This window comes from Gekko japonicus, unplaced genomic scaffold (genome assembly GCF_001447785.1).
Source record: "Gekko japonicus isolate JY-2015 unplaced genomic scaffold, Gekko_japonicus_V1.1 scaffold1884, whole genome shotgun sequence".
Lineage (NCBI taxonomy): Eukaryota > Metazoa > Chordata > Lepidosauria > Squamata > Gekkonidae > Gekko > Gekko japonicus.
In genome coordinates, this window is record NW_015176030.1 from 231388 (window position 1) to 259225 (window position 27838).

Consider the following 27838-nt stretch of genomic DNA (forward strand, 5'->3'; position numbering starts at 1 on the left):
AAGAGATTTGTTTGCCATCTTTTTCTCCAAATTCAACCCATCTGGAGGAAAATGTTTGGCATACACTGGATGTGAGGAGAGTGCTCAAATGCTATATTCTCAGAATGGCCTGTTTCAGATGGACAGAAGATATGTTTGTTAACATTTTTCCTCTTCACACAGGGAGAAAGATGTCTAACTCTGCCATAAGCAACACTATGAGGTCATGCATTACTGTAGCCTACAGGAGAATGAAACGAGTTCCTGCAGGTATCACAGCCCGCTCTCTTCGCAGTGCTGCAATGAATATGGCCTTTGCCAACAGGGCATCGGTGGAGGAAGTCTGTAGGACTGCTATAAGATATGTATGACTCTGCTGATGCAGCATTCAGATGGAGAGTGCTGCAGTCTGTTCTGACTCTTGTCTCTTGATGACGACCACCTTCCCAAAAATTAGGGACACTGCTCTGTGAGGTCCCACAAGATGTCCTCCACCTCAGAGGGAGAACGACCATTGGTTCCTCACCGTGAAGGGTCCTTCTCCTCTGAGGCTTGGAGGACATCTTGGTCCTCCCGGGTCGTCATTTCCCCTATCTACTATGCTGTTCTTTCACACTCTATTTAAAAATAATAATAAGATTACATGAGAGAGAGGACTCACCTTTTTCTTCCTGTTCGAATGTTTGTGATTTGGCTATACTCTTGTTGTTGGTGGTCAAGTTCTCTTTTTTACAGTGGTTAAGTTAGTGTATTGCTTTTGGAGCACCAGAACTGAGCCTAGGGTGACTCCCACTACAGGAAACAGGAAGTAATTGAAATTAGTCCTGCCTCCCTAAGTGATGGATGGGAATCACCCACAAGGATTCCCTTTAAATGGCTCTTGCAAAGCCACACAGCATGTGAGTGATGTCCAAGCAGCGAGGTTTACCTGGAAGTGGTGATCTAGTAGCTGCGCTGCATCACGAACCATGAACCAGTTTGTTAAATGGGAAGGTTCGTGGAAGTTTGTGGTTCGTGAAACATCACGAACCTTCACAAATCTCTATTTTCCTGGTTCGTGCCCATCCTTAGTTACAATATCTGACGATCAAGACAGCAGTAGTACTGTGTAAACCTGGTAGACAAAGATCTAGAAATGGCATCATACAGGTAGTGTTGAAGTACTTGAAGCCTATGAATAAGAGCTGCACGCCTCACTGCTGAGGGTCACACAGAAATCATGAGCAGAAATGGCATATCTCATGAATATACTGTGGTTTCAGCATTTCAAATACTGGGTGGTGATACTCAGTATTGAGAAAGTTGGTACTGTCTTACAACCCCCTTTTTGTTTTTAACTGTACTGTAGCTGAGTCTGTTTACTGTTGTTTTTCTTCTCATTAAATATAACGTCACATATTTAAAAAGACGTACAACAGTGACTAGAACGTTTAGAAAATAAGATTCTGTTAAAATATAAAGCTTCAAAGGGCTTTCTCAGGTTACATTCTGTCATTCTTCTCTCTCCAGTCTGTAGACATCTTTATCTGTTCGTGTTTTTGTCTTTGTCTTCCTGCAACAAAGTTGTAGAGATTATTAATCTTATTGGGGGTGGGGATTTAAGGCAAGCTAAATAGAAGAAGAAGAGATTGGGTTTATACCTCACCTTCACTACCCGAAGGAGTCTCAGAGCGGTTTACAATCCCTTTCTCTTCCCCTCCCTACAACAGACACCCTGTGAGGTAGGAGGGGCTGAGAGAGCTCTCTTGAGAACTGCCCTTGAAGTAACAGTTCTGAAAGAACTTGTGGCTGACCCAAGGTCACACTGTAGCTGCATGTGGAGGAATGGAAAGTCAAACCCGGTTCTCCCAGATTAGTGTCCATGCTCTTAACCACTACACGAAATAGAACTGGTACTTCGCAGTTTCACAAAATGAAAGTACACTAAATTTTTCAGTTTCAATATTTTGGCAGATAAGTAACTTTTTGTTGTAATTGTAGGGATAAAAATGTGTTCAGTAGTTGATTGGTACACATTTATATCTTGCTTCCTCCAAACAAACTTAGAGCAGCCTACCTGTGGTTCTCAGGAAGCTGTCCGACCTGGCAATGTAGAGGGCTAGTCCTGTTTAGCTTCAACAGCAAAAATTACAGCTAGTGTGTTTGGACTGTTCTTTGGATTCTTTGTTCATCCCCTGTGCTATGTGCAATGTTACATTTTGGGGCTCTGATGCTTCTTTCTGAAGATAGGTTAGCTTTCTTGCCATAATACATGCAATATTTTATTGGAAATAATATGAGGAATAGCAGCTTAATGGGCACCATACGGTAGTGGAACTTAGAGATCAGCAGTTTTTGTTTCAGCCTTAAATACGGGTGTAGTAAACGTGGAGTTTATATGAAATAACAAAGCTTACACCTGTATTTCTGCAATCCAAGCTATTGAAGCAATAGTTTTATATTACCTACCACAGCTTCAGAGTTCTTGTTTCTGTTTGTCACCTTTAGATGTGAGACAGTAGGGTTCTAGTAATTTCTCTCTAACAGCAAGGACGATTTGTAATGACATACAAATAGGAGATATTAATATTTACTGGATGTGATTTTTTAAAACTGGAACCATAGTCTGTGTATCTGTAAGAATATAGGGTTTTTTAGGCAACATCCTGGAAATCTCAACATCTTGAAATTCTGGTATGTACTGCTTATTTGTGTCTTCTTGAAAGGACTACAAATATGGTTGTCAAGCCTTCAACCCCCCCCCCAGTTGCACTTAATATTGCCTTTTGAAGCCACCTATAATGCCTTCAAAATGGAGTGCAAAGCCTTATGAAACCTTGCCCCATACCAGAGGACTTGGAAGGGGCAGAGTTGGTAAGTAGGCGCAAATAATTGCTGACTTTAAAAGCTAGCTAAAATTGATCAATGCCAGCTCTTTTTTTTTGTAAAACATTTTATTAGGATATATCCAAGTTACATCATCACTTTTCATACACTTATATCTTTCCTACATCCTACCCTCCTCCCTTTCCCCCCTACATGGCTTCCCACAGTGCTCAGATCTTCAATTCACCTCGTCATTTCCCCTACTTAACCTTTTCTACATAAATTAACCAGGTAACATCTTTGTTATTAATTACAATCAGATCATTATCCAATTCTTCATATCATCTCTTACAATCAATAGGTATCAAAGCTCTTTTACCTATGCAATAAAATATGAATGTATATAGTAGCAAAACTAATTATTTTGGATGAATATCTGATAGTTCATGCATTCCAATAAAACTTTCTTTTTAGGAATGAGTTTGAAGTCTAGAAAATTGAAGCCTTCTGGAACAAAGACTTAATTAGTGCTCCTATCCTAATGTAATCACCCCCTTGGAAATGAATTGAAATAGATATTTAAGACTTAATGTGTAGTGTATTTCATTGAGACTAAAAAATAGCTTATTGCTAGTATAGCATTACTTTGTGCTAATACCTCATATTATCACATCTTGCAGCTTTGGAGAATGTCTGAATAGTCTTAGGGAAAATCCCAGGAAACAAAATATTTGAAATTACATAGGAATTCTCAGTTATTTTTCCAGCACTCCATGTCCCATTAATGGCAGGGTCAATGTATATAAAGCATCACGTTCCACATTTCCTCTGTGTTTTTTTTTAAATGGTTTCAAATAAGAATTGTCTCATTGGCACATGTTTGTTCATGACCTGGTCCAGTATTCTGTCTCCAACAATGGACATGCTGTTCCCAGCATTTCCTAGCTTTGCGTTTTGTGGAGCTTCTTGGAAGTTTGGAGCATGGTTTGAGTGACAGCAAGACTGCATAAATCCTTCAAATTCCTAGTAGCATCAGGGTTTTGAAAGGAAAAACTCTGGTTCCTATTATAAAATATTGGATTTGTGGATGTTCATACAGCTGGGATTTTCCCAGTTTGTACCTAAAGCAATGTATTTTCTTGAAAATGTTTGAAGCTAGGAGCTCTACAGTTTCATCAGGGAAATAAATCTCTTGCTGATGTTCTCTAATCTATAGAATGTCAAACTGTTTACCATAGTTCAAACATAGTTCAAACTTAGCATCCTTCTCTAATCTTGAGCAGAGATGCTTAATAGTTGTTTTCTTTTTTCTGACATCCATTTATGATTTGCTCTTTTACTGGCTGAACCAAGGTGACTAAAAATCAGCAGTTTTTGAATTGCTGTCACTCTGGGGGAAGAGGGCATTTTTTCATGGGTAATTCCCATCTGTCCATCAAGGAGGCAGGACCAAAACTTGAATTCCTGTCTCCTCATTCAGTCTGTTTCCTGCCTTACTAGGGAACAGAGGCTCTTAATAGGAGCTCTGAAAACTGGACCACTATAAACTACAACCTATGACCCTTTCCTTATTGGTTTCTGCTTATTTACCTTCTTTCTATGACTACTTCACTCATTTCTCCCCTTTTCCATATTCTCCCTCTTCTTCTCCCTTTGAGGATTGGTGAGGCTGAGGCAAGGGATGGACAGGGAGACTTTGCTGAAACCTCATATGGTTTTCTTATCATGGAGGATGGGGAAACCACTGTGGCACCTGGACCCAGCATAGCTCCATGTTGACTATCTGGAAATTGAGAGGAAAAGATTCATAGACCTAGGCTATTTAGGGAAAGTTGCTGATAGCATGCTATTCTTTAGGAAACCTTCCACCATCAAAGTATATAATTTCTCCTGGAAGGCATAGTGTGAGATGGTACAATGGGAAGCACTTGGATCCACTCAATCCTTACCCTCCTTTAGAATGGTGTTGATCAAAAACTGAAAACAAGTGCACTGTATAGACAGGCAGCAATGCTGGCAACACTCATCCCTCATATTGATGGATTTGCAATATTTATTTATTAAATTCTTTTATACTCTGCCTTTCTCCCCAATGAGGGCCCAAGATGGTTTACATCATTCTCCTCTCCTCCATTTTATCCTCTCAACAACCCTGAAAATTAGGTTAAGCTGGCTGGCCCAAGGTCACCCAGCCAGCTTCCATGGCATGAGTTGGGATCTGAACCTGGGTCTCCCACATACTCGTCCAACACACTTTGTTTCTGTAAAAAAAAAAAACACAGGAAAAAAAGAACAAGGGAAAAAACCCCTCAAAATCCAGCAACTAAATAAAAGAAAAAAGAAAAGAGGTATATATAGAGACAAAAGTATAACAGTGATGGCAGATCTACACGTATGTTTCTATAAAAGGTTTCCAGATATCTAAAAATAAGTCCACACACAATTGTCGTCAGCGTGCCATTAATTCAAATATTGATAACGTTCTAAGGTCCTCAGTCCAGTGATTTACCAGAGATGGGCATTTATCTCTCCAATGTTGTCATACAAGTCTTTTAGCTGTAATAAGGGTGTGGAGGTCCATTTTCATTGACCATCTGTTAGCCTCCAAGAGATGGGCAGATAGTTTAAAAGGATATAAGCACTCTCAAAAAACCAATTAACGCTATAATAGAAAATTTATGAGTAATAACTTCTTCCCAGAAAAACTGAATCAAAGCATATGTTTAAGGAACCTGTCATGTGAGTTATAAAGCCAGCAGTTAGACGCTTTATGCAGTCCTTTGCTAAGGTGTCACTGTTGTGTCCTAACATAATTTTTTGCTGAATGTCACAATTTAAAATCCATAGAGCGAGCAGGTATAAACTAGCTCCTTATTCCATTCATTCCTGAGACTCTGCATATCATGTATTAATTGACATCAAATATTGATAGACAAATACTGTAGGTTTTGTTTTCTGCATCAATTTAATTAGAATTTCCAGGAGCAAGGGGGACTCTGAGACACTTAATGCTGCAGGTTCATATTTAGATACCAACAGATGTTGCAATTGTAGATACGGCCATGCATTAGAAGTTGACAAGTCATATCTAGACCTCAGATGAGAAAATGACAAATCTTATCATCATAGACTATCAGGTGGTCCAATGTGAAAAAACCCCTATCAGGCCAAGCCTTCTATAAATAAAATATTTCTTCTAAATGTTTAGGTCTGGATTGGATGTTAACTTAGCATATGAAAAATGTTCAAATCGATATTGCGGGAGGAATGGGATCCACTTGTAGCATAAGTAGACACTAATGAGCTAGTTTGGTATAGTGGTTAAGAGTGGTGGACTCTAATCTGGAGAACCGGTTTTGATTCCCCCACTCCTCCACACGCAGCCAGGTGGGTGACCTGGGCCAGTCACTGTTCTCTCAGAAGTCTCTCAGCCCCACCTACCTCACAGGGTGACTGTTGTGGGGAGAGGAGGAGAAGGCAATTGTAAGCTGTTTTGGGTGAAGGGCAGGGTATAAATCTGACCTCCTCCTCCTTTCCACTTAGAGAGGGGCAGCAGACAAGAAGCCCCCGAAAGGGCCCAAGATAGGTAGTCCAACTGCAAGGAGCATTCAAAGTTAACAAAGTTTAAAGCCAGAGTGCACAAACTTGCTATTCCTTGTAAGCACCTGTTCGTCTTCTGCTGAGTAGATGACTCCCCTTCCCCAAGAAACTGGAGTTGTTAAAGCACAACAGTAAAATGAAATATAAAAAAAGAGAGTAGTAAGTGGGGCAGTATTCAAAAATTTCACTTATTTAAACCACATCTCACTCAAATGTTTATGTTGTCCTCACTTTTAGATACATTTGGATTGGCAAAAGCTGTGCAACAGTACAATCAAAATGCTCAAAAGGGTGTGGTTACCCTGATGCATAAAAACATTCAACAAATTTAGAGTCCAGTGGCACCTTTAAGACCATCAAAAGGTCTTAAACCTATATTGGTCTTAAAGGTGCCACTGGACTCTAAATTTGTTCTACTGCTTCAGACCAACACAGCTGACCACCTGGATCTATTTAACATTCAAGTTCTTAGAGAGGATGGAATGAGCTCCCAGAGAACATCAGGGCCCTGTGGGACCTTTTACAGTTCTGCAGGGCCTGTAAAACGGAGCTCTTCCACCTGGCTTTCGATTAGGGGCTGCCACTGATGAGTGTGCCCTGGAACATCATCTGGTCTGAAATTTTAGAACACCCTCGGGCCTGAGATTCCACTGGACGCTACCCCTATCGTTGGATGGGATTTGGATTACTGCCATTTCTGTTGGCTTAATTGCAACTGGTGTTGTTTTAACTGGTATGATATTTATTGTTTTAACTTGGTTGTTTATGCCATTTAAATGTTGTTAGCCGCCTTGAGCCAGATATCTGGAGGGCCGGGATAGAAATGTAAACAATAAATAAATAAATAAGAATTTGAAGACCCTTATGGGTGTGTTCTTGTACTGCAGGCAAAATCTGCTGATGCATATTTTGACTATGCTTAAGTGTCTGTCCCCAGCTAAATTACATATCCGGCTCCTCAAATTGTTTGTACATGTTTTCAACACATGGAGCCAGTTTTCATATAATTGCATCATTGTAGGAGGTGAATTTAACAAGCTTCTTGACTGATCTCTTCATCAGAAATCTTTCATGAGAACTATTTATTACCTAAATGGCATTTGGTGAATTTTATCCAGTTTACTCTATGTGATGTTTCCATTGGGAGAGAACGGTGTTCTTCTAAAGCTTACTCTGTACTTGTGTTTACTGATAATTCTGAATGTTGTGGTCTGTAGTGGAAGTTTAAAAGTGTGTTATTTCCTGTGCTGCAATTGATTTTTCCATTGAAAAAGTCCTCAGTTAACTTTTCAGGCTGGAAAGAACTGCTGCATTCATCTTAACATGGCCTAACTTTGCAGAAACTTGCAGCTCGAGCAGTGGCATCAGTGGTATCCACCTGCAAGTATCTGTGCCTAAAGAACGGAACCATGACACATCTTCCAAGTCCCACAGCTTCCAGCCCCTGCTTCAGAGGGTATGCTGTTTGCTGGTCAGCTAGACGATCCTTGTAGAGCGAAAGGGTAAGAAGAAGCCCATGCCCATCTCAGACAGATGAGAGGCTTTACGATCTAAAGATCTCCCAAGATCCCAAAGCCACATCAAAAGGTCTTTGTGGAACAGATCCAGACAGTGACACAGACAGAACAATTGGGCTGAAGCTTCAGGACACCCTTTCAGTACTTTGAAGCTAGGTGAACTGTGTCTGCAGCACAGTGGGGAGTCAGCTAGAAGGATTCCATCAGATTATGGGAGTAGTCAGCCTCAGACAAGTGAGTAAGAAGCACTGTCGTGTCAGGATATGGTGCCCTACAAGACAGATTTCTACACTATGCAGTTTCCAAATACCCAGACAAAAGAAGCCATGTCTCATCTGCTGGAGGTACAAGCAGTTAAGCCTGTACCATCACAGCAGAGACACTTGAGCATTTATGCAGTTGTTTTTCATCTCCCTCCCCCCCCCAAAAAAAAAGAAACAACAACAACCCACCCCCTGGAGGTCAATTTTTAGACCTAAGATTCTTGAATCATTTTGTGACATGAAAAATTCAGGATGGAAAACTTTAAAAACTATTGCTGAACCTCTTCAAATTAGGGACTCTTATCACATCTATAGACCTCCCCGAAATATATTTACGTATTCCCATCCTACCAGCTTGTAGGGGATTCCTCAGGTTTTCATTTAAGAATTGGCAGTTCTAGTGCAGCACCATGATATTTGGGCTACCTTCTGCACCATGAGTCTTTACCACACTGATTGTCTTGCTGATAACCAATCCCTGCACTTAAGGGCATCCACATTCATCCATATAACCACCTAATCAAATCACCTTCCAGTGATATGATCCTGCAGAATCTCAAGACTCTTGATGCAGTGTTTGAAACAACATGGCTTCGTCATAAATTATCAGAAGAGTTAGTTGGTTGCGATCAGTTCTTCACCTGGGTACAGTCATGAACTCTGTAAAGGACAAAGTATTCCTCTGGGAAGAGACTGGGAAGAAAAGCATACAGGCAATCCAGCTGACATGGGTATCCTTTCCCATGGATTTGATATTTTAAACTCAGTTTCAGTGTCTGATTACTGTTTCAGTCAACAGTGTTCCTCATGATAACCCACTTTTCATTTGGTCCAGTTGACCTTTCTATCATATCAGAAGTCTATTGCACTAGAACAGCATCTTCAGATGGCCGTGGTTCTCAAGGCCCTGTCAACAGGGTCTGTGAACTTCCCATATCAGTGGAAATGTTGTCATGGAGACCAATTTCACATCCAGATCTGGGATGACTTTGGTTGACTGCTCAGTGATTGAGTGGGAAGCATTGACTAAAGCAGGGTTTTCAAAAAATGTCACACAGATCTTGCTATTGTAGGAAGTCAACTTTCAGAGTCTATGACAGCACTTGAAAAGCATATGTTCAATAGTGCAGAAGAAAGGGTTTCAGTGTGCGAGCTTCTCACCCTCCTCAGATCACAGTATTCTTGAAAGAAGGTCTCAAGGTTTAAGACCCAGTATACTTCTCAGGCAGATTATGGCTTTGGCCTCAGTGCTGCCTCAAATTAATGAGTCCCAATATCCAGGGCATCACCTAGTAAAGTGCTTCCTTGGGGGTGTGAGACAATTCTACATCCACCAGTTGTTCTCTGCTTTTTTTGATGGTGACTGCATGTGGAACTGCAACCACACACTTAGGCTTCCTTTGAACCACAAATTTCTTTTGTGTTTAGTGGCAGTGGCATCAGCCAGGACAGTGTTGGAACTGGGGGCACTGTCTTTTTCCAGAGGACCGTGCATTTTCCACAAAGATAGTCATCCTCCATCTAGACGCTGCCTTTATGCCAAAGGTAAATTCTGTGTTTCACTGCTCTCAGGAAATCAGTCTACCTGTGTCCTGCCCAAATCCTTCACATCCAAAGGGGAAGGAATGGCATTTGTTAGACCTGCAAACAACTCTTTGTGTTTACCTAAGATGTACAAGACCTTTCAGAAGTTCCAACAGCCAGTGTCTTTTTTGTAAAAAAGAGGTTCCAGTACTGTGGTTGTACTGATTCCCTGAATTCTTCCTCCCTCTCCAGATCTCTCCTAGGCTGTTACTGAGGGTGCGCACTCACTCTGGCTCAGTGAGTGAGCTGGCACCCAAGGCTCAAGACTGGGACCCCCCCCACCAGTATTCAGTACTCAGATGCCACGACAAAAAAGCCCTGCTTAACAGCCTTCCCGCTGTTAGGTCTTCAAGACTACTCTCAAAGAATGCATTTCATTGGCATGCTAATCTCAAGGGTGGCAAGTGCCAGCAGGTGTAACACCATGCTCAGTCCACTGTGCAGTGACCTCCGTGGCTTTTAACATGAATGCTTCCTGTCAAACATTTGAAAAGCTTTAACATGGGTACTTATGTCCACATTTGTCAAACGTTACAGGCTGGACTCGGTAGCCATAACTCTTATGGCCTTGGGGCTGTGAATCTTGCAGCAGAAGTGGTCTGAATTTCCTTCTATCCTAGTTAGTGGATGAGATTTTCCTCCGTGTATGAATGTATTGCTTGGTAACGTTCCAGACTGTCCTCCTCAAGTAAAAGTGAAATATTGGACTTAACATGAAGGTTTCTTTTGTTTGGGGAAGAGGACATTCTGAGCTCCCTCCTGTGTAGATAGACGGATGGGCAGCATCTTCAGATGTGCAAGACTGCTTTATGCAACTGTCTGAGCCCACCAATCTTTTTGGGTTCTTTCTGTGTATGCAGTGCTGTCTATGTTGCATCCCACTGTTGGAGTTTCCAATATTTTCTGCACTGTTGATCTGATCTATATTGGCAAGAGGTAGTAAATTTTAAAAAAATTTAGTGAGTAGGGGTGCCTAACCCTGAGAGATGTGCAAAGTATGGATCTCTGAATTTGCTGTGGAAATCTCTAAACTGAAGAGTTTGGAGACTCCAAACTCAGAGCGGTTTACAATCTCCCTTCCTTCCTCTCCCCATAACAGGCACCCTGTGAGAGAGAGCTCTGAGTGAACTGCTCTTGAGAGAACTGTGACTGATACAAGGTCACCCAGCTGGCTGTATGTTGGAGAAGTGGGGAATTAAACCCGGTTCTCCAATTTAGAGTCAGCCACTCTTAACCACCACACCAAACTGGCAAGCCTACTTTTGCTTATGGGTGTGACAGTTCATCATGTGAAATGGACCTTTGTTGTGAGTTCAACCTTTCAATCTAGGATGTATCTTGTATTTGTAGTTCAGCCTTACTTAGACTGTAAAGGTGTGATATTGAGTGGCTTGGGCACCATCTGTGGTTCTCCTAAGCACTCTTCTCCAGTGTGGAATGTGTGTTAAGGCTTGTGCTTGGTGGGTCTTGTAATTGGCATATGGTTAAGATGCTGAACTGCAGACCCAAAGGTCAGTAGTTCAGCAGTTTGAGACCCGAGTGCCGCATGATGGAGTGAGCTCCCGTCTCTGGCCCCAGCTCCTGCCAACCTAGCAGTTCAAAAGCAAGAAATTGCAAATAGATAAGTAGGTACCACTTCGGTGGGAAGGTAACAGCATTCCGTGCGCCTCGGCGTCTAGTCATGCTGGCCACATGACCACGGAGAAGTCTTCGTACCGCACTGGCTCTTCGGCTTGGAAACGGAGATGAGCATCGCAACCCTAGAGTCGGATTTGACTGGCTTTCGAGCAAGGGACACCTTTATCTCCCACCCTGAAACAGCTGCTGTTGGGGGAACTGGAGGATGGGGGAGGTGAGCTGCAGGTCTTGTGCCAGAGATGGAAAATGGGTTTGTCCTGCCCACACTCATCCTTCTTTGTAGTCTCTGTGCAGTCATCACAGAATTCACGTGTCTTAACATAAACATGCTTAAAAAACATTCTGCCTAGTAAAGATTTCTGGAGAAGTTGAAAGCTTCAACAGTTTTGTGTCAAAAGTCTTCCTCACTCAAGATACACAAGAGCCAGTCGAGTTTCAACAGTGGTGGGGCATGGCCAGGGGCCAGGGGGATTTGGGAAAAAACTTTTTTCCTGAGACTTCCCCAGGTTCTCCGGTGGCAGGATTACTGGAAAAAAGCCAATGAAGTATTTCTCTTTTAGCATGAATAAAATGCTTCTTAAGGCAAGATTTTCCCACACTCAAAATATATAACATCAAGAAGTCTCAGAACTTTTTCAGTTTTTCCAATGGAAAAAATTGGGAAATTTCAGGGAGCACTGAATAAAACCTATGAAATATTTTTTCTTTGAGAAAAATCTTGTTTTACAAAACATTTCTTTCTTCCCAAATACACAGCATGAAAAAGTCTGAGAAATCTCAAATCTTTCCAGTGGAAAAATTTGGAAATTTGGGTGGGGGGACTGAATAACCATCTTATACTGTAGACATAGTGCAGTGTTTTCAGAAGTTTTTTGTTTAAATATAAATTTGGCAACAATTAATAAGCTGTAATGTGTTTAATGATAATATATTATTAAATAGAAGTGTCTTTGATGTTCTTATCTTACTGTCAAAACATGCTTGCAGTCCTACCTGTTGTGACTCAGTGAGAGTGTGTTTAAATAATACACTTTTATTTACTACAAAATGTTTTTCTACTTTCAGCTTTTATTTTGCCCACCTTTCTGCAACTCTTTATTGTGTATACTTGCAGTTTTTCACATTAAAAACAACATGTATGCTTTTAAATTGTATAAATCTGGCAAACATACAACTTACATGCAAACTTAAGTTATAAATTAAGAATTTTGTGTTAAACCGCTAAGCAATTTAGGAAAGTATTTTCCTCAGAATTTCCACCCCCTGCCCCCCCCAAAAAAAAAAAATGGCAGGAAAAAATAAAGCCTGTTTTCCTGTGGCTGCAAAATTTCCAGGAGTTTTTTAATCTCTATTGGGGAAAGAACAATTATTCAGATGTGATCTAGCAATTAAAAAGTTATTGTTACATATTAAAAATTATTTTTTAAAAAATCTTACAATTGTATATTTGGTGTGTGCTCAGTAAACACCAATTTGGTGCAGTGCTTAAGGGCGGTGGACTCTAATCTGGAGAACCAGGATTGATTCTCCACTCCTCCACATGCAGCCAGCTGGGTGACCTTGGGTCAGTCACAGTTCTCTCAGAGCAGTTCTCTCAGAGCTCTTTCAGGCCCATCTACCTCACAAGGTATCTTTTGTGGGGAGAGGAAGGGAAGGAGATTGTAAGCCACTCTGAGTGAAGGGTGGGATAGAAATCCAACTCCTACTCCTCCTGTTTTCAATTAATGCCTCTTGCTGAGTATCATTGCTGTAAGGTGGGTATTTTTATTTGAGTTTCACAGCAACAATAAAGTACTTCATTTCCTGAGGGGAATTGAGATTTGTGCTCTGGGAAGGTTATGTGAAGATGTCATATCTAAGGAATAGGAGTGATAGTATGAAAGTTAGGGGAAAACCAGGTATGATACTGGGTAATGAGTGAGCAGGTCATCCCAGGATTTTTTTTTTAAAGAAAGGAAATGGTTGCAGTCCTTGAGAGTGCGTTTAACCCTTCTCCCCCAATTCTGTTTGCCCACTGAAACCTTATGGTGCTGCTCGTCCTAAGAAGGGAAAAGTAGCCATCCTCTGTGCCATTTCTTTTTTGCTTTGTGGAGCTAGGAAAGGGTAAGGTTTCAATTGGTGAAACTGAGTGTGGGGAATGTCAAACGTCCCCCTCCCACTGTACCTATTGCCTTTTTAAAGAGAATATGTTCATCCAGTGTCATGTCTGTTTTGGTTCTTAGTGGATAAACCAAGGTAGGTTTTAAACATGCAAAGTTTTCATTTCCCTCTGCATTGCAAGAGAGCTAGGACTGAATGGCAGAAGGTGGAGAACATCATTGCTTCAGCTGAACCTTCTATTCTGCTTCTAAGTGTATAATACTGAACAGTGTTGTATTTTTTAAAAAAATGTTGTAAAATGCCTCAAGCGTTTTGAGGAGGGAGGTAGAAACAGGATAGCTCGCAGCATAGATATATGATTGGGTGAACTATACTGTAATTAGTGCTGTTTTTCTAGCATTGCCTAAGAGTTCTCATTGAATGCTGATGTTCAGACTTCTTGTGTTTTACTATTATCAGTTTTAGTCTTGCACAGTTTAGCCAGATAATCTAATATACTTCAGGGGTTTTTTTGCTTTGTAGTTTAAATTGGATTTTTGGCGTGCTTCTGCTTGTGCAGTTTCCACTGAAGTCCTTATGTAGATCCCACTGTGTAGGCTTCCCACAGGCAATTGATACAATTGGGAACCATTTCCGCAAGTAAAGAAAATGAAGTTTGATGATTTAGACACTAAAATATTTCCCCCGTGTCTTTATATGTAACAATATGTCTCACTTTTCTGACAGGCATTTGCAATGAGGTGTTGAAGCCTTGTTTCACTGACTTGGTGAGACTGGACCTAAATGGCGCAGCATGACTTTGCTCCAGCCTGGCTTAATTTTCCTACTCCACCATCATCATCATCAAAGGTGAATTTCTTATTATCTGCTGAATCACAAGAACTTGCCTAAACAACAGCTTTTAAAATTGTGGAAACCATATCTAAATATACTTGGCTTCGGTGTTTTCAGGGTAGAAAAATAGACTTCAAAGAATTGCAGTTTAGGTTGAGTTTGTTTTAACTAGGATTTAAAAAAATAAATAATGTGATTTAAGTGGATGCCTAACTCTAAAGTGAATGCAATAAAGTCTAACCTTTAGTCTGAGATAGAAAGTAGATGGCATAAAACAGAAGGTTATTCTGGTGGAGCAGCAGATGATATCTGTATTGACTTGTCAGTCCTGTATTAAGCTACAGTATAACTGCCTGAACAGTTATGCTATATGATGACTGAGAAAGCTGTTTTCTTGTATTTTTTTTCTTTATTAAAAAAACAGCTATCCACAACAGGGTCATAAATTCAGTTTTAAGAAGTTATATATTTTTTGTGTTTCATTCCAATTGCATTTTTAAATCACATTTTTCAAAAATAGAAAATGCACTACAGCTGAAATTTTAAAAGTGAGATTTTATTACACATTGTTTCAATTTTAAAGTGGTTAGTTAAAAACACTTTGTTCAGTGGGACATTTCCAAAGAACTGCGAAGACTTCTCATTCAAGGGCATGGTCTTAATTAGTATCCTTGCATACATAGAAAAAGCCAAACATAAATATTGTATCTCTTAGCAGAAACAGCTCTGAAGTGCAAAAAAAGTGTGGACTGCATAAAGCTGAGATTTTTGCATTATATTCCTAAACTGTATAGCAGCTGTATTTAATTGTAAAGCAACCTGTTAATTGTTGCCACAAAATTGGAAGTGTGCTTTAGTTTGGTTGACAAGTGGGGCATGTAACAAAATGTTGCAGAATTCTGTTGTGGTTAGTTTTCATTAATATTATAATTTGTGTGTATGTGGTGGGGGTGATAGTCCTGTTTTCTATGCTGCCTTCAGCATTGTTATCTTTCAGAGATCTGCTTAATTTTTGACCCCACTGTAACAGGTTCTCCCCTCTGGTTTTAGTGTTGCTACTAATCCAATCAGATGGGAGGGGGGGATAGGAGACACAGATTCTTTGTTTTTAAACAAAGGTCCATCAGTGGCTATTAGCCACAAGGCATAGATAGGAACTCTCAGTCTGGGGCAAGTGATGCACTGTTTAGTGCCTGGGGGGAGGCAACAGTGGGAGGGCTTCTAGTGTCCTGGCCGTGCTGCTGGACCTCCTGATGGCACCTGGTATTTTTGGCCACTGTGTGACAGAGTGTTGGACTGGATGGGCTATTGGCCTGATCCAACATTGGCTTCTCTTATGTTCTTAAACTGTTCTCAGCTGCTGTGGCTGGAGGAAGGAGCCAGTCTTTACATTTTCCTATTTATAATATCTTGCTCGGTTACCTTGGGCACAGTCAGTTTGGGACCCCAGTCTTTTTGTACATGTGAGGAGAGGAGTAAATGTTTTGAAGTGTGCCTTGCTCACTCCTGCAGTGAGAGCTTACCCACCCACCTTCTCTCCCTCCTCTCCTACCCACTGCTGTTTGTTTGTGTTCACTTTCTGTCAAAGGAAGGAGAAAGCCACTCTGCTGCTTCTTCCTTGTTCCTGGCCACAACCATTACCTTTCTGCTGGGTAGCAGCATCAGCAGTCTGGCTCCTCTTTTCTTGACCTCCAGCTCCGCTTGCTCGCTTGCCTGCCCTCTTCCCCTCTTTGCCTGCCACAGTTTCATGAGATATGTTTCAGTTATCTGTTCCTGTGCAGACAACAGTTCCTGCATTTGGGATCTATTCAACCCCTGCACTCATTTTTCTCAATTTAGGATTTTTTAGCAAACCTGGGGGGATCCCCCAAGTTTGCTAAAAAAAATCTTATTTCTGCGTAAATCACTCTGATCTGCAAATTTAGGTATCCGCAGGTAGGAACATAGTTGGCTATCTCCCTTATAAATAAAAGCCGAATGGTGGTGGCACTTCTCTAGAACATTCCACACGCTCCAAAATCAGTTCGCTCTCTCATCTGTCATTCAGAGGGTCTCCCTATCCACTGGCTGCTTTGCCTGAGTCCTGCCTCCAACATTCTAAACATTTTGCTGTTCCCCTCCCCCCCATAGCCAGTCAGAACACAGAGGTTATTTGCATATGCAGCCTCATTGGCCTTTGCCTCGGAACACAGGTCGTTTGCATATGTGGCTTGATTGGCTTTTGCCTCTAACATTCTAAACAATTTGCTGTTCTGAGGTAAAATGTGTCCAATCTCCAGGTGAGGGCTGGAGATCACTCAGAATTAAAACTGCTTTCCAGATGGCAGAGATCAGTTCCCCTGGAGAAAATGGTGGTCTCTGTATCCTTATGTGCTGCTGAGGTGGCCCTCATATGACAGCCAATGTGACTTAGCAGTCAGGGCTTCAGAGCACAGGAGAGGCTGCAGGTGTGTGTGTGTGTGTGCGTGTGTGGGTGGAAAGCTGAAGAGTGAGGGGGAAATAAAGGTAGGTTGATGATTGGCTGGGAAGGAGACAGGGTTGCCAACTCCAGGTGGGAAATTCTTGGAGATGTGAGGGATGGAGCCTGGAGAGGGTGAGGTTTCAGGAGGTGTGGGACCTCGGACAGGTACAAAGCTATAGACTCCACCCTCCAAACTAACTATTCCCTTCTGGGGAATGATCATTGCCAATTTCCAGGTGAGGACTGGAGATCACTCAAAATTACAACTGTTCTTTAGGTAGCAGAGATCAGTTCCTCTGGAGAAAATGGTGGACTCAGTGTCATTATACCCTGCTGAGGTTGCCACAGCAAACTGACACTGAGTGTCCAAGGCCAGGGCACCCGCCCAGAGCCTCTTTCTAGAGGACATTGTATTTATTTCCACAACGGGCCTTTTTCCTAGTTACATATAAAGATAATAAATTGATCTTTGTGATTTCAAGTAAGATTTTGATTTCCCCTTGATTTTAAGGAATTTGCTTTGCATGGATGGATTGAAATTGTTCCATCTACTAAATTAGTTCAGGCAATAAAGTTTTCTTAGTATCACAATACATTCAGTTGGTTGACTCTTACAAGAACAAAAAGTTTTTGCTGGCTCTTTTAGTGGAAAACTTCTGTAGGATTCAATTCATTGTGTTCTTCAATTGTCACTATGGCAGATATATTTTCAGGGTTTAAAAAAATTAATGTAAATGTTTAAAAACAAGCCAAAAATACCTTGAAGCCAAGAACCTGTCCTGTAGTTTGGAAACAGCAGTCTCATAATATGAAGGATGCCCCATATGTGGTGGAAAAATCTTGAGTTAAAAATGCTGCCTGCATTCTGTTAACAAGCAGTACTTGCCGACTTCTCAGGTATCAGGTTTTTCATCTTACTGTAGAGTAGTGATCAATAATAGCCTGAAAGATCATAAATCATCAAAACTTTTAACGAAAGGAAAGTGCAACATCAGCAAGCTTGATAGAGCGCTAGCTCCACCATGTGTTGAAAATGCAGACTGCATAATTGTATGCCGAAGCAATGCTTTTTTAAAAAAACCCACACACCCTAATTTTTAAATTGTGTAGAATATAGCACTAAAAGACTGATTCCAAATAGCACATCTTTCAGTGGCTACAGCATAGAGAATAAATGATACTTAGCTTGGATGATTTGGAAGTGCAAACAGAGACCCAAATAGCTCAGCCTGAACAGCTGGAAACTTATAAATGTTTTATCTGGGAACTATGATGGACATATGCTTGTAGTAGAACTTGACAACTACAGCCATCTGGTGGCATTTACTTCAGTTGTGTAAGTGCAGCCCAATATACAGTTACATCCGATGGAGCACATGTAGAGTGGTAGGATGCTGTAGGTGTTACTGAGTTTTCTTTAGGTGCCATGATTTTAGCCCTGTCTTCCTCTTGGGCAGAATTTAGAAAGATTTTGGAGGATGCTTAGTATGCAAGACTGAGAAAATGTCAATATCTGGATGATGTATAGTTTAGAAGGCTGGTGATGATTAAGGTGGTGATTAAGGTAAGGTCATTTAATATTGTTGTTCCATTTTCAGTCATCACTGAATCTTGAGAAGCATTCCGAAAGCTTTTCATGGACTGAGAACCGTTATGAAGTTAACCGTAGGCGGCACAACTCTTCTGATGGATTTGATCCTAGTAGTGGCCGTTCAAATGGAGGTTTGTATTTAGTCTTTAGATAAGATGTTCTTCTGTTTTCCGGTGTCTTATTTGGAATGTTCTGGAACTCCTTATTCATAAACTCTCTGCTTTTGCCCTTTAAGTAGAATGCAAAAACATTTCACTGAACAACACATTTCAATATACGGAACAATTCTCCAGAGTATCCTGCTCACATTGAGTATGCCGTACTCCTTTAGTCTGTCCCTCCTAATCCACAATTAACAATACAGGATTAATCCATTAAAAAGTGGTCTTTTTAAGGCCTGTAAGGATAATCAGATCAATTTTTAATGTACCCGGGTATTTGGAAACTTGGTATTAATACCGGACCCCAGCCTAGGTTATAGGTGGAGCTTGTCTTTCTGGATTACGGAGAAATTGTGTCCACACGTATCTCCTCATCTCATGTAGCGGGGAACAAGGAGTGAGAGGGGTACATACAATACCACAGCTCAGTCCCTACAAGATTTAGTCATAAGTCTGAATAATTTCTTAGGTATAGCTTAACATTGAATTTTAAAAATTTTTATACCCTTTTTGCAAGATAAAACCTAGTCAAAACTTGCTTTTTGGTTTTGTGTTTCAATTTTTAAAATCCTAGGGCATCTGGGAAGAAAAGAGAGGAATGGCTGGCGCTCACAAGGTAGAAATGGCACTGAAAACACAAATCACAGAGGGGGATACCATGGCGGGAGTTCACGTGCTCGCACCGGCAGCTTCCATTCTGGGAAAAGCCAAGGACAGCATGAAAGCAATGCACCTGACTGTGAGACTCTGAAAAAGGAAGACAAGGAAGAACACAAACAATTTGAAGCTGAAGATTTTGTGAGTTCAGCCAGACTGTAACCCATTTTCTTTGGCTGTAGGAGCCAGCTGCCAAATTTAGGAGCCATACTAATTTTTCAGCCTTCAGGGTTTCATTTTCTAATGAAAAAACTTTATAATTATTGCTACTGCTAAACATGAACCTAACCTCTTCATACAATTTTACTAAAGTTATGACAGAAGGGTTCTGGTATATCAGTTAATACAGAGGTAACCCTGGTTGTCATCACAGGAAAACGTTATCCTCTAACCCTAGCCTAACGTCTCCCCAGTTTCTCATAATTCCATGATTGTTTTACGAAGCTCAGTTTAATTCAATATTGGAGCTGTATGGCTAAGAAATGAATTCATCCACCGTCACTGAATGGTGTAACCTGGAGTTTAAATGTAAACAAGCAGTGACAGGAACTTCATATACATTTATTTTTATGTCATACAATGGAACATTCTGATGTAATACGGTAAAGCTTTGGGTTGGGTCCAGCCACCTATATAGCTGAATTTCGGCCAATTCCCTTACATATTACAGCCCTTGTCCCACATTGCCTTTGTCCATGTAGGTCCCACAATCCCCAACATAGCCTTTGGTAGTCAAAGGGGACCCCTTCCTCCATTTGTCACCAGTGGAAGAACTGCTGAGAGGTACCATAGCTGAAAATGGTAGGCACCACAATGAAATTTCTAGGAACTGTGATGACCTGATGCCTGGGATTTGCAAAAACCGGAGTAAAACATAATTTATTCAGTTCTTTTGAGTTCTCAGTAGGATCTTTCCATTGAATCTTACTAAGACCCACATTTGTCATTGGCAAAGAAGCATTCATTCTTAGCTTTCATATTTACTGTTGGGGGGGGGGTGCAGAGCAATGTGAATCTCAGTCTTCAAGGATTTACTTTGCAAAATGACAATTACTTAATATAAACAGGTTAACACTTTCCATGCCATCAGATTATGAGTATTCTGATTTCATTTCTGGAAGTTAATTAAGAGAGGCTGAAAGCCAATACAGTACTCCCAAGCGGAGAGTGAATAATTTGGAATTTAGCACCCAAATGAGAGGACTTTCATCCGATTGATAGTCTGTTGAATGACTCACCCTATACCCCCTTAATGCTCAAAGACCTGACTGTTTTCTCAGGCAAATTTGTTAGTTGACACACTAGATTACAAATATGAGACTTTTTAAAAGGTTCTGAAATAATTGAGCTGTATGTTTCTTTATCTCCCCCCCCCCTCTAGCCATCCCTGAATCCTGAATATGAGAGAGAACCAAACCAGAATAAATCCTTAGCTGCAGGTGTTTGGGGTAAGAGTACTGGCCTTTGCAGTGCAATAAAGTTATTGAATACTATTTTGTTCTACGTTATACGCCATTTTATTTCTCCATATAATAATTTGTCTCTGTCAGTTATGAATTGTTTGCCTTAAAATTATGTCCTTCATTGATAACTAAATCGCTTCATTTTGTGTGTTTGTGTCAAATGCAGTATTTATACATTTTTTAATCTGGGGACTTCTGCTGAGCCCTTGTGTTGAGAAATATATAAACTATCTGTGTACAGGGATCTTTATTTTTTAGCCAGGTGATGGTGTTATTCATGTGACATAGGCCTGGCTTCAAATGCTCTGATTAAATGCCCTACAAAAATATAAGGGGAATTGGGTATGATGTATAATCACAAACTTTTGAGCCTTTCTCTCAGCTGTGCTGAATTTCCCCCTGAAATCTGGATTGATTCTTTTCTTTTCAAACTTCGTTTCAGAATATCCTCTAAATCCTAAATCTAGATCTCCACGAATGCTGGTCATTAAAAAAGGCAATACAAAAGATTTACAGATATCTGGATTCCCTGTGGGAGGAAACGTTCATTCACAGCCAGCTAAGAATGGGACTGGTACAAGTGTTTATAAAGGCTTAGTTCCCAAGCCTGTAATTCCACCAGCAAAGGTAAGAATTGAAAGTGGTGTGTATGGACAGCAGGGCAGCCTCACTTTGTTGCAAAATTTCTTTGCTTGTAATGCTCATATAACATTTTATGAAAGTGAAATTAAGCCTAACTACATTTATCTGCTCACCTTAATTTCTAATTTCCCTTTTTCCCTCCTATACTGTCCCTCACCACCTCTGTATTTCTTGTATCATATTTTGCATGCAGTTGCTTCGGGTCAGGGGCTTTACATGCCCTTATAAATAGTAGCTTTAGACTCTTCTCTGTGAAATGTTTGATAAATGAATTTTTTTAAACTAGTTAGTTAACTTCATTTCTGCGATATCTCTTACCATTTTGATTTTAGTCTATGCAGTGGAAAAGCCAAACAAAAGAGAACAAACTTGGGACTCCATTTCCTCATGATTCTGCATATGGTATTGGAAACTTCAGTGCTTTCAAATCTACTGCCAAGACTGTTGGATCACAGAATTCAGTGAAAGAGGTATTTCAGCTATGTGTTCTTCCTTTTTTGTCCGGGCTGCTTCAGGTTTGGTAGGTTGTGCATTAAACAATGAATCTGGAGAATCTTGAACACCCATGAAACTAAGTTATTGAAATAGGATAATTAATTGACCAAAAGTTACAATTTCCTCACTTTTTCTCATGTCTCAATACTGTCTTTTCCCCTGTTAGTGCAATCGGTCAAATTCCTCATCCCCAGTGGATAAACTTGGCCAGCCTCGCTTAACCAAATTAACGCGAATGCGGACTGATAAAAAGAGTGAATTTTTGAAGACGTTGAAACGGGATCGAGTTGAAGAAGAACATGATGAAAACTGTGTTGGGCAAGAGAAGGTAATGGGTACAGTTATTCGTGATAGCATTGTATCAAACCCACACAATATACTTCATTAAGTTTTCTGTCATCCTAAGTATTAGAAACAGGCAGATCTTCATATAAACTTTTCATTAAAAGATTGCTAAATTACATCAGTTTAGCACTGGTTCTGCTAACATTCTTATGGTGGAAAAAAACAAATATTTTTCTTATTCTTTTTTGATAGCAGTAACAATATACATCCATATACCATCCGTTCTAAATGTTGGCTTGCCCAGTGTGCATGATTACTACATATTGTTTTCTGTTTATATGAAAGAAATGGTATGAATCAGCTGTTTGCATCTAGACGTGTGTGTCTGTGCCATTGCCACACAGTGGTGGGTAAGGTGCTCTTGCACTCTACAACTCGCATAGTATTTTTACTTGGTTGATTGCTTGTTTTTAGATGATAAATTATCTTTGTATCCCATGTTTTTTATACTCCGTCTCAATTTTAAAGGCTTCCTCTTTTTTCTTTTGACATGTGCAGAGCACTTGCGACTTAGCTCTGAGGTTTCTAACTACTGTTGAACACTTCCAAGTAATTTTAAACATTGTGTTATCTGTAAAGTTTCTTGGTATCAAAACTGAAGCGCTGAACCTTAATGGCAAAGTTTACAGGTTTTGAACTTCAATGTGAAAGGGAGTGCAACTTGCCAGTATTCTAGTCAGTCAGTTGTCTTCCTCCTTAAAACTCAAGTATTAGAGAGTGTAGAGAGCCGGCTTGGTGTAGAGGTTAAGGCAGTGGACTTTCATCTAGAGAACCAGGTTTGATTCCCCACTCCTCTACATGAAGCCTGTTGGGTGACCCTGGGCCAGTCACAGTTCTCTTAGAACACTCTCAGCCCAACCTACCTCACAAGGTGCCTGTTGTGGGGAAAGGAAGGGGAATGCTTAAGGCTGTGAATAGCATGTGGATCTATATTCTTTTATTAAAAGTACTTTGAATCAGAATTCTCTCCCAAAGCACTTGAAACAAACATACTGCAGCTTCTGGAATATACTGTCCATCTTAGCATAACATTCAGCTGCTGAAATTTACCCCGCACCCTAGCATCAATGAGCCTTTTTCATATTTAATGCTTTTCTTAGTGAGTTTTTTCCAGTTTAAAGAGAACTTGCTGTGGTGTTGTGATATAAAGGTTTATTTCAAATTGTGAGATGCAAGTCATGTTTGGAACTTCCTGAAATGTGTGGCTTCTTTAACAGGAGGACGACGATGAATTTAATTTACATAACAGCAACAGTGGCCACCAAGAGAGGGACATAAACCGAAACTTTGAAAATGAAATTCCGCAAGAAAATAGAAATGCTGCAGTGATTTCCGAGCAGATCATCCGCTCTTCAACATTTCCTCAGACTGATGTCCTTTCAAGCTCACTTGAAGCAGAGCATCGGTATGTGTGTTTTAAAACTCCATTCAGTTTAACCTTCCGAGAAAAATCTTTCTCCCTGCATGGGTACAAGTTAATTCAGCCAGAAACCGTAAGGTATGGACAGATTTGCCTTGTGAGTTGGACTTTTCCCTGGCTGCTAGTCATTTCTATACCATAGGCAAGGCTTTGTTGACGCTCTTTAGAGCTTGCTTTTTTCTCTAAAACAACAACAAAAGGCTGGTGTGTGTGTGTGTGTGTGTGTGTGTGTGTGGGGAGTAGTATTTCTGCCAGTAGCAAGATTAAGCTTCTTAGAGATTACAGCTTTGTTTCTTTTCTAGAGTCCCACTTCCTCTGTCTAGAGATGGGTAGCCTTGTTAGTCTGTCTGTAGGAGAATTGCTACTCTTAAGTCAGCAACTGAATGTCCTGGAAGGTTAAAATGCTCACTGTTTTTTTAATGTTGTGGTTTCTAATGTCAAACTTGTGTACAATAATTCTTTGTCGAAGGGACTGGCCTGTTTGTCCAGTGTAGTGATGGCATAAGTCACATTAGAAGATTAGTAGGAGTATGACCCTGAGATGGTGTGGCTGATGTTGCTGGGTCCACTGGTGGTCTTGCTAGGATCAATACGAGAACAAAGTTGGCATCTTGGTTTGTTGCTGTTAAGTGGTTTATCATTGCAGGTGAGAAGTTGCTCTAGGTTAGCAGGTTGTCTGTAAATAAGAAATGTGTGATGAACTTTCTGGAGGGTCAGAGGAGTCTCAATTAATGCATTCTTGACATATCTGTGAAGTCAGCCTGGTCCCTGCCATGAGCTCGTCTGATTAGTTCTTGCTTTGATTGAGAGATCTTATTTTAATATGTTGTAGAAAAATGCATTATCTTTCACTCTGGACATCTTAAGGCAAAAGTTCTTGCAGTGTATTCACCTTGCTCATGACACCTTTTGGAGGTGCTCTTGGGTCTTTGTGAAAGCCAAAAATATATTTGGGGTATATACATTTACTGGTCTCATGGGGGGAGGGCTGTTTTAGCCTCAGGGTCAGGCTCAAACAGTGCAGCAAGCAGAGTTAGAGCTCTAAATCACTCTCCCTATCAGTTGTTGAAGGGGAAGCTTACCATCAGGACTTTGTGAAATGGATTAAGGTGATTCTTATCTTCAAACTTTCCAGTGCAAGACAGCCTGTGAAAAGGGGCATCGCTTGCTCTCTTCTCAGCAGACTACCTTTTCCATGCAGCTTGTGCTCCTGGTTTTGTAAGCATGCAACCAGGAGGGAAAGGAGTCCTACCAGAGCATGTTTGCTCACCCAGAGCTGTAATTGATTCTGTCTCTAAATCTTCAGGGTGTCACTTGCCATAGTGGGTCTGGGGTATCTCACAGACATTGAGGCGCTGCTGTACAACTGCCTCTCTAGGCAGTATGTTTCCTTAGCCTCTGTTCCCCCTTTCCCTTCAGGATGGGATTTACACCTGTCACTCATCCTTTTGGGCTGGCAGAGCAGCTCAGTCTTTATCCTGGAACCCCCAACAACATCTCCTCTCTTAACCTTGTCTCAATAGCTAAGAGAAGTTGCAGCTTTGGCCTATACATAGTCCTAGAGTAGAAAGGGGAGGAGCCACTTCTAACCTTCCTGTGCCAAAGGGTTTGCTGGTCATTTTTGGCAGCCATTTCAGGAACCTTTGGGGCCAGAGTTCCAATTGAGGAGATATGTTAGGTTGCTGCAGGTTTCTTCAGGTTTTACATAGTTTAAAACATTATAAAGCAGAGGTGGCTTTTGGGGAGAAAAGTGCTGCAAAGAGTCCTTAAGCTGCAAGGAATTCTGGTTTCTTAGCAGTGTTCCTGAGTTAGGTTAGGATTCATCTCTCCCTAGTATGCTACTGGTTTTAAACATCCTGAACCAGAATATATTGTGGATACAAGGGAGAAAAGGGAGATTCTTACTTGTTGTCCTTGTGGACAGAAGTTCGTTCAGCCTGCCTTGCAGAGTTACTTAGAATTTTCAGAAGCTCTGAACACCTTTGGTTCTTGATTTTTAGTGTGAGTAGTTATGCTTCCACCTCTTACTGTAGTAGTTTATTTTTGTAGTGTCCTGTTCCTGGCTTTTTCAGTGCCTAGGAGTTAGGGCCCCAGTCCCCAGGCAGATTTGATTTGCCCTGCCTTATGGTCTCAGGTTGCAGGACTTAATACGATACAGAAGAAACTGTCCACAGGAAAAGAAATTCACCAGGTAAGATTTCCCCCCACCCCTTAGTAGAAAGATTGATAATATAGCCTAAACTGCTATATAGGTGAGAGTAGGAACCACTTAAACATTTTTACAGTGTGATATCTGTTAACACTTAAGTACAGCAATAGCATTCTATTTTTAAGATAAAGGTAAAGGTTCCCTTGCTCGAAAGCCAGTCGAATCCGACTCTAGGGTTGCGGTGCTCATCTCCGTTTCAAAGCCGAAGAGCCAGCGCTGTCCGAAGACGTTTCTGTGGTCATGTGGCCGGCGTGACTAAACACCAAGGCACACGGAACGCTGTTACCTTCCCACCGAAGTGGTACCTATTTATCTACTTGCAATTTCTTGCTTTCGGACTGCTAGGTTGGCAGGAGCTGGAACTAGAGATGGGAGCTCACTCCATCATGCGGCACTCGGGTCTTGAACTGCTGAACTACTGACCTTCCACAGCCTGCAGTTCAGCGTCTTAACCATTTGAGCCACCGCAGCTCCATATTTTTAGGATACTAATTGGTAATTTAGGGTTCTGGAAAGTTGCACATTGAACAGTAGCAAGTGTATATTTAAATCCACAGCTATGTGAAGTCTTGGTATGTCTTGACAATGTTGACCTTTTGAAAGTACTTAAGTGTTCTACTAAATAACCTCAGCTTGATCTTGTGTTCCAGAAGCCACATCTCCAAACATTTAAAATAAGAGTTCAGGATGTTTGCTGGTATGGTAACAATACACAAATACACCACACTTCCTGCATATATGTGCATGGACTTTATGTTATAGATTCATTAGTTTCAGTCTTCTATGTTTGCTGCTTCATATAATCTATATATATCTAAATCCACACATCGGGGGCACTTGTGGGGCAGAGAGATTTTCCTGCACACTTCGGGCAGTCCCCAGGTGTGCAGAAAAATCTGAAAAGTTTTTAAAACTATACGGGGGATTTTTTTTTTTTGACCCTCCAAAGGGGAATTTTTTTATTTTTGCATTTTCTACACACTACATATATGGAATGGGGAAAGGAATACTAATGCCCTATCACTATTACTATGGGAAATGGGTCAGGGAGATCTAGATACATATAGTCTCCTGGATAGGGGAAGGAAAGCTACCATTCTTCCTCTGAGGTGGAGGACATCTTGTGGGTGATCCAAAAGCAGTACACTAACTTAACCACTGTAAAAAAGAGAACTTGACCATCAACAACAAGAGTATAGCCAAATCACAAACATTCGCACAGGAAGAAAAAGGTGAGTCCCCTCTCTCACATAATCTTATTATTATTTTTAAATAGAGTGTGAAAGAACAGCATAGTAGAGGAAATGATGACCCGGGAGGGCCAAGATGTCCTCCAAGCCTCAGAGGAGAAGGACCCTTCACGGTGAGTAACCAATGGTCGTTCTCCCTCTGAGGTGGAGGACATCTTGTGGGACCTCCCAGAGCAGTGTCCCTAATTTTTGGGAGGGTGGTCGTCATCAAGAGTCAGAACAGACTGCAGCACTCTCTGTCCGAATGCTGCATCAGCAGAGTCAAACATATCTTGTAATGCCTGATGAATGTGGATAACGAAGACCACGTAGCAGCCCTACAGACTTCCTCCACCGATGCCCTGTTGGCAAAGGCCATATTCGTTGCAGCACTGTGAAGAGAGTGGGCCGTGATACCTGCAGGAACTCGTTTCATACTCCTGTAGGCTACAGTAATGCACGACCTCATAGTGTTGCTTATGGCAGAGTTAGACATCTTTCTCCCTGTGTGAAGAGGAAAAATGTTAACAAACATATCTTCTGTCCATCTGAAACAGGCCATTCTGAGAATATAGCATTTGAGCACTCTCCTCACATCCAGTGTATGCCAAACGTTTTCCTCCAGATGGGTTGAATTTGGAGAAAATGATGGCAAACAAATCTCTTGTGATCTGTGAAACTTAGTATTGACCTTTGGGCAAAAAAGGTGGAATCTGTTCTCAGAACTACCTTGTCTTTGTGAAAAACACAGCTCCAACTGAATTGACAGAGTGCCTAGTTCCGAAATCCTCCTGGCTGAAGTAATGGCCACCAGGAACAAAGTTTTCATCCTCGGGAATTTGAGC

At 41.0% G+C, this 27838-nt stretch overlaps 1 protein-coding gene across 2 annotated transcripts in view; it reads left to right on the plus strand.

The window, feature by feature from the left end:
• GPBP1 (GC-rich promoter binding protein 1) overlaps positions 1-27838 on the plus strand; it is a 50286-nt gene that overhangs the window by 12781 nt on the left and 9667 nt on the right. Inside the window, exons 3-11 of one of the 2 annotated variants that reach the window (XM_015426619.1) lie at positions 9593-9709; positions 14213-14335; positions 18380-18503; positions 19108-19331; positions 20572-20638; positions 21096-21280; positions 21628-21765; positions 21957-22118; positions 23353-23540. In XM_015426619.1, the coding sequence (XP_015282105.1) occupies positions 14270-14335; positions 18380-18503; positions 19108-19331; positions 20572-20638; positions 21096-21280; positions 21628-21765; positions 21957-22118; positions 23353-23540 (1154 nt within the window). In that variant the 5' untranslated portion in view covers positions 9593-9709; positions 14213-14269. The remainder of the gene's footprint in view (positions 1-9592; positions 9710-14212; positions 14336-18379; positions 18504-19107; positions 19332-20571; positions 20639-21095; positions 21281-21627; positions 21766-21956; positions 22119-23352; positions 23541-27838) is intronic. The other variant, XM_015426618.1, reaches the window with a different exon arrangement.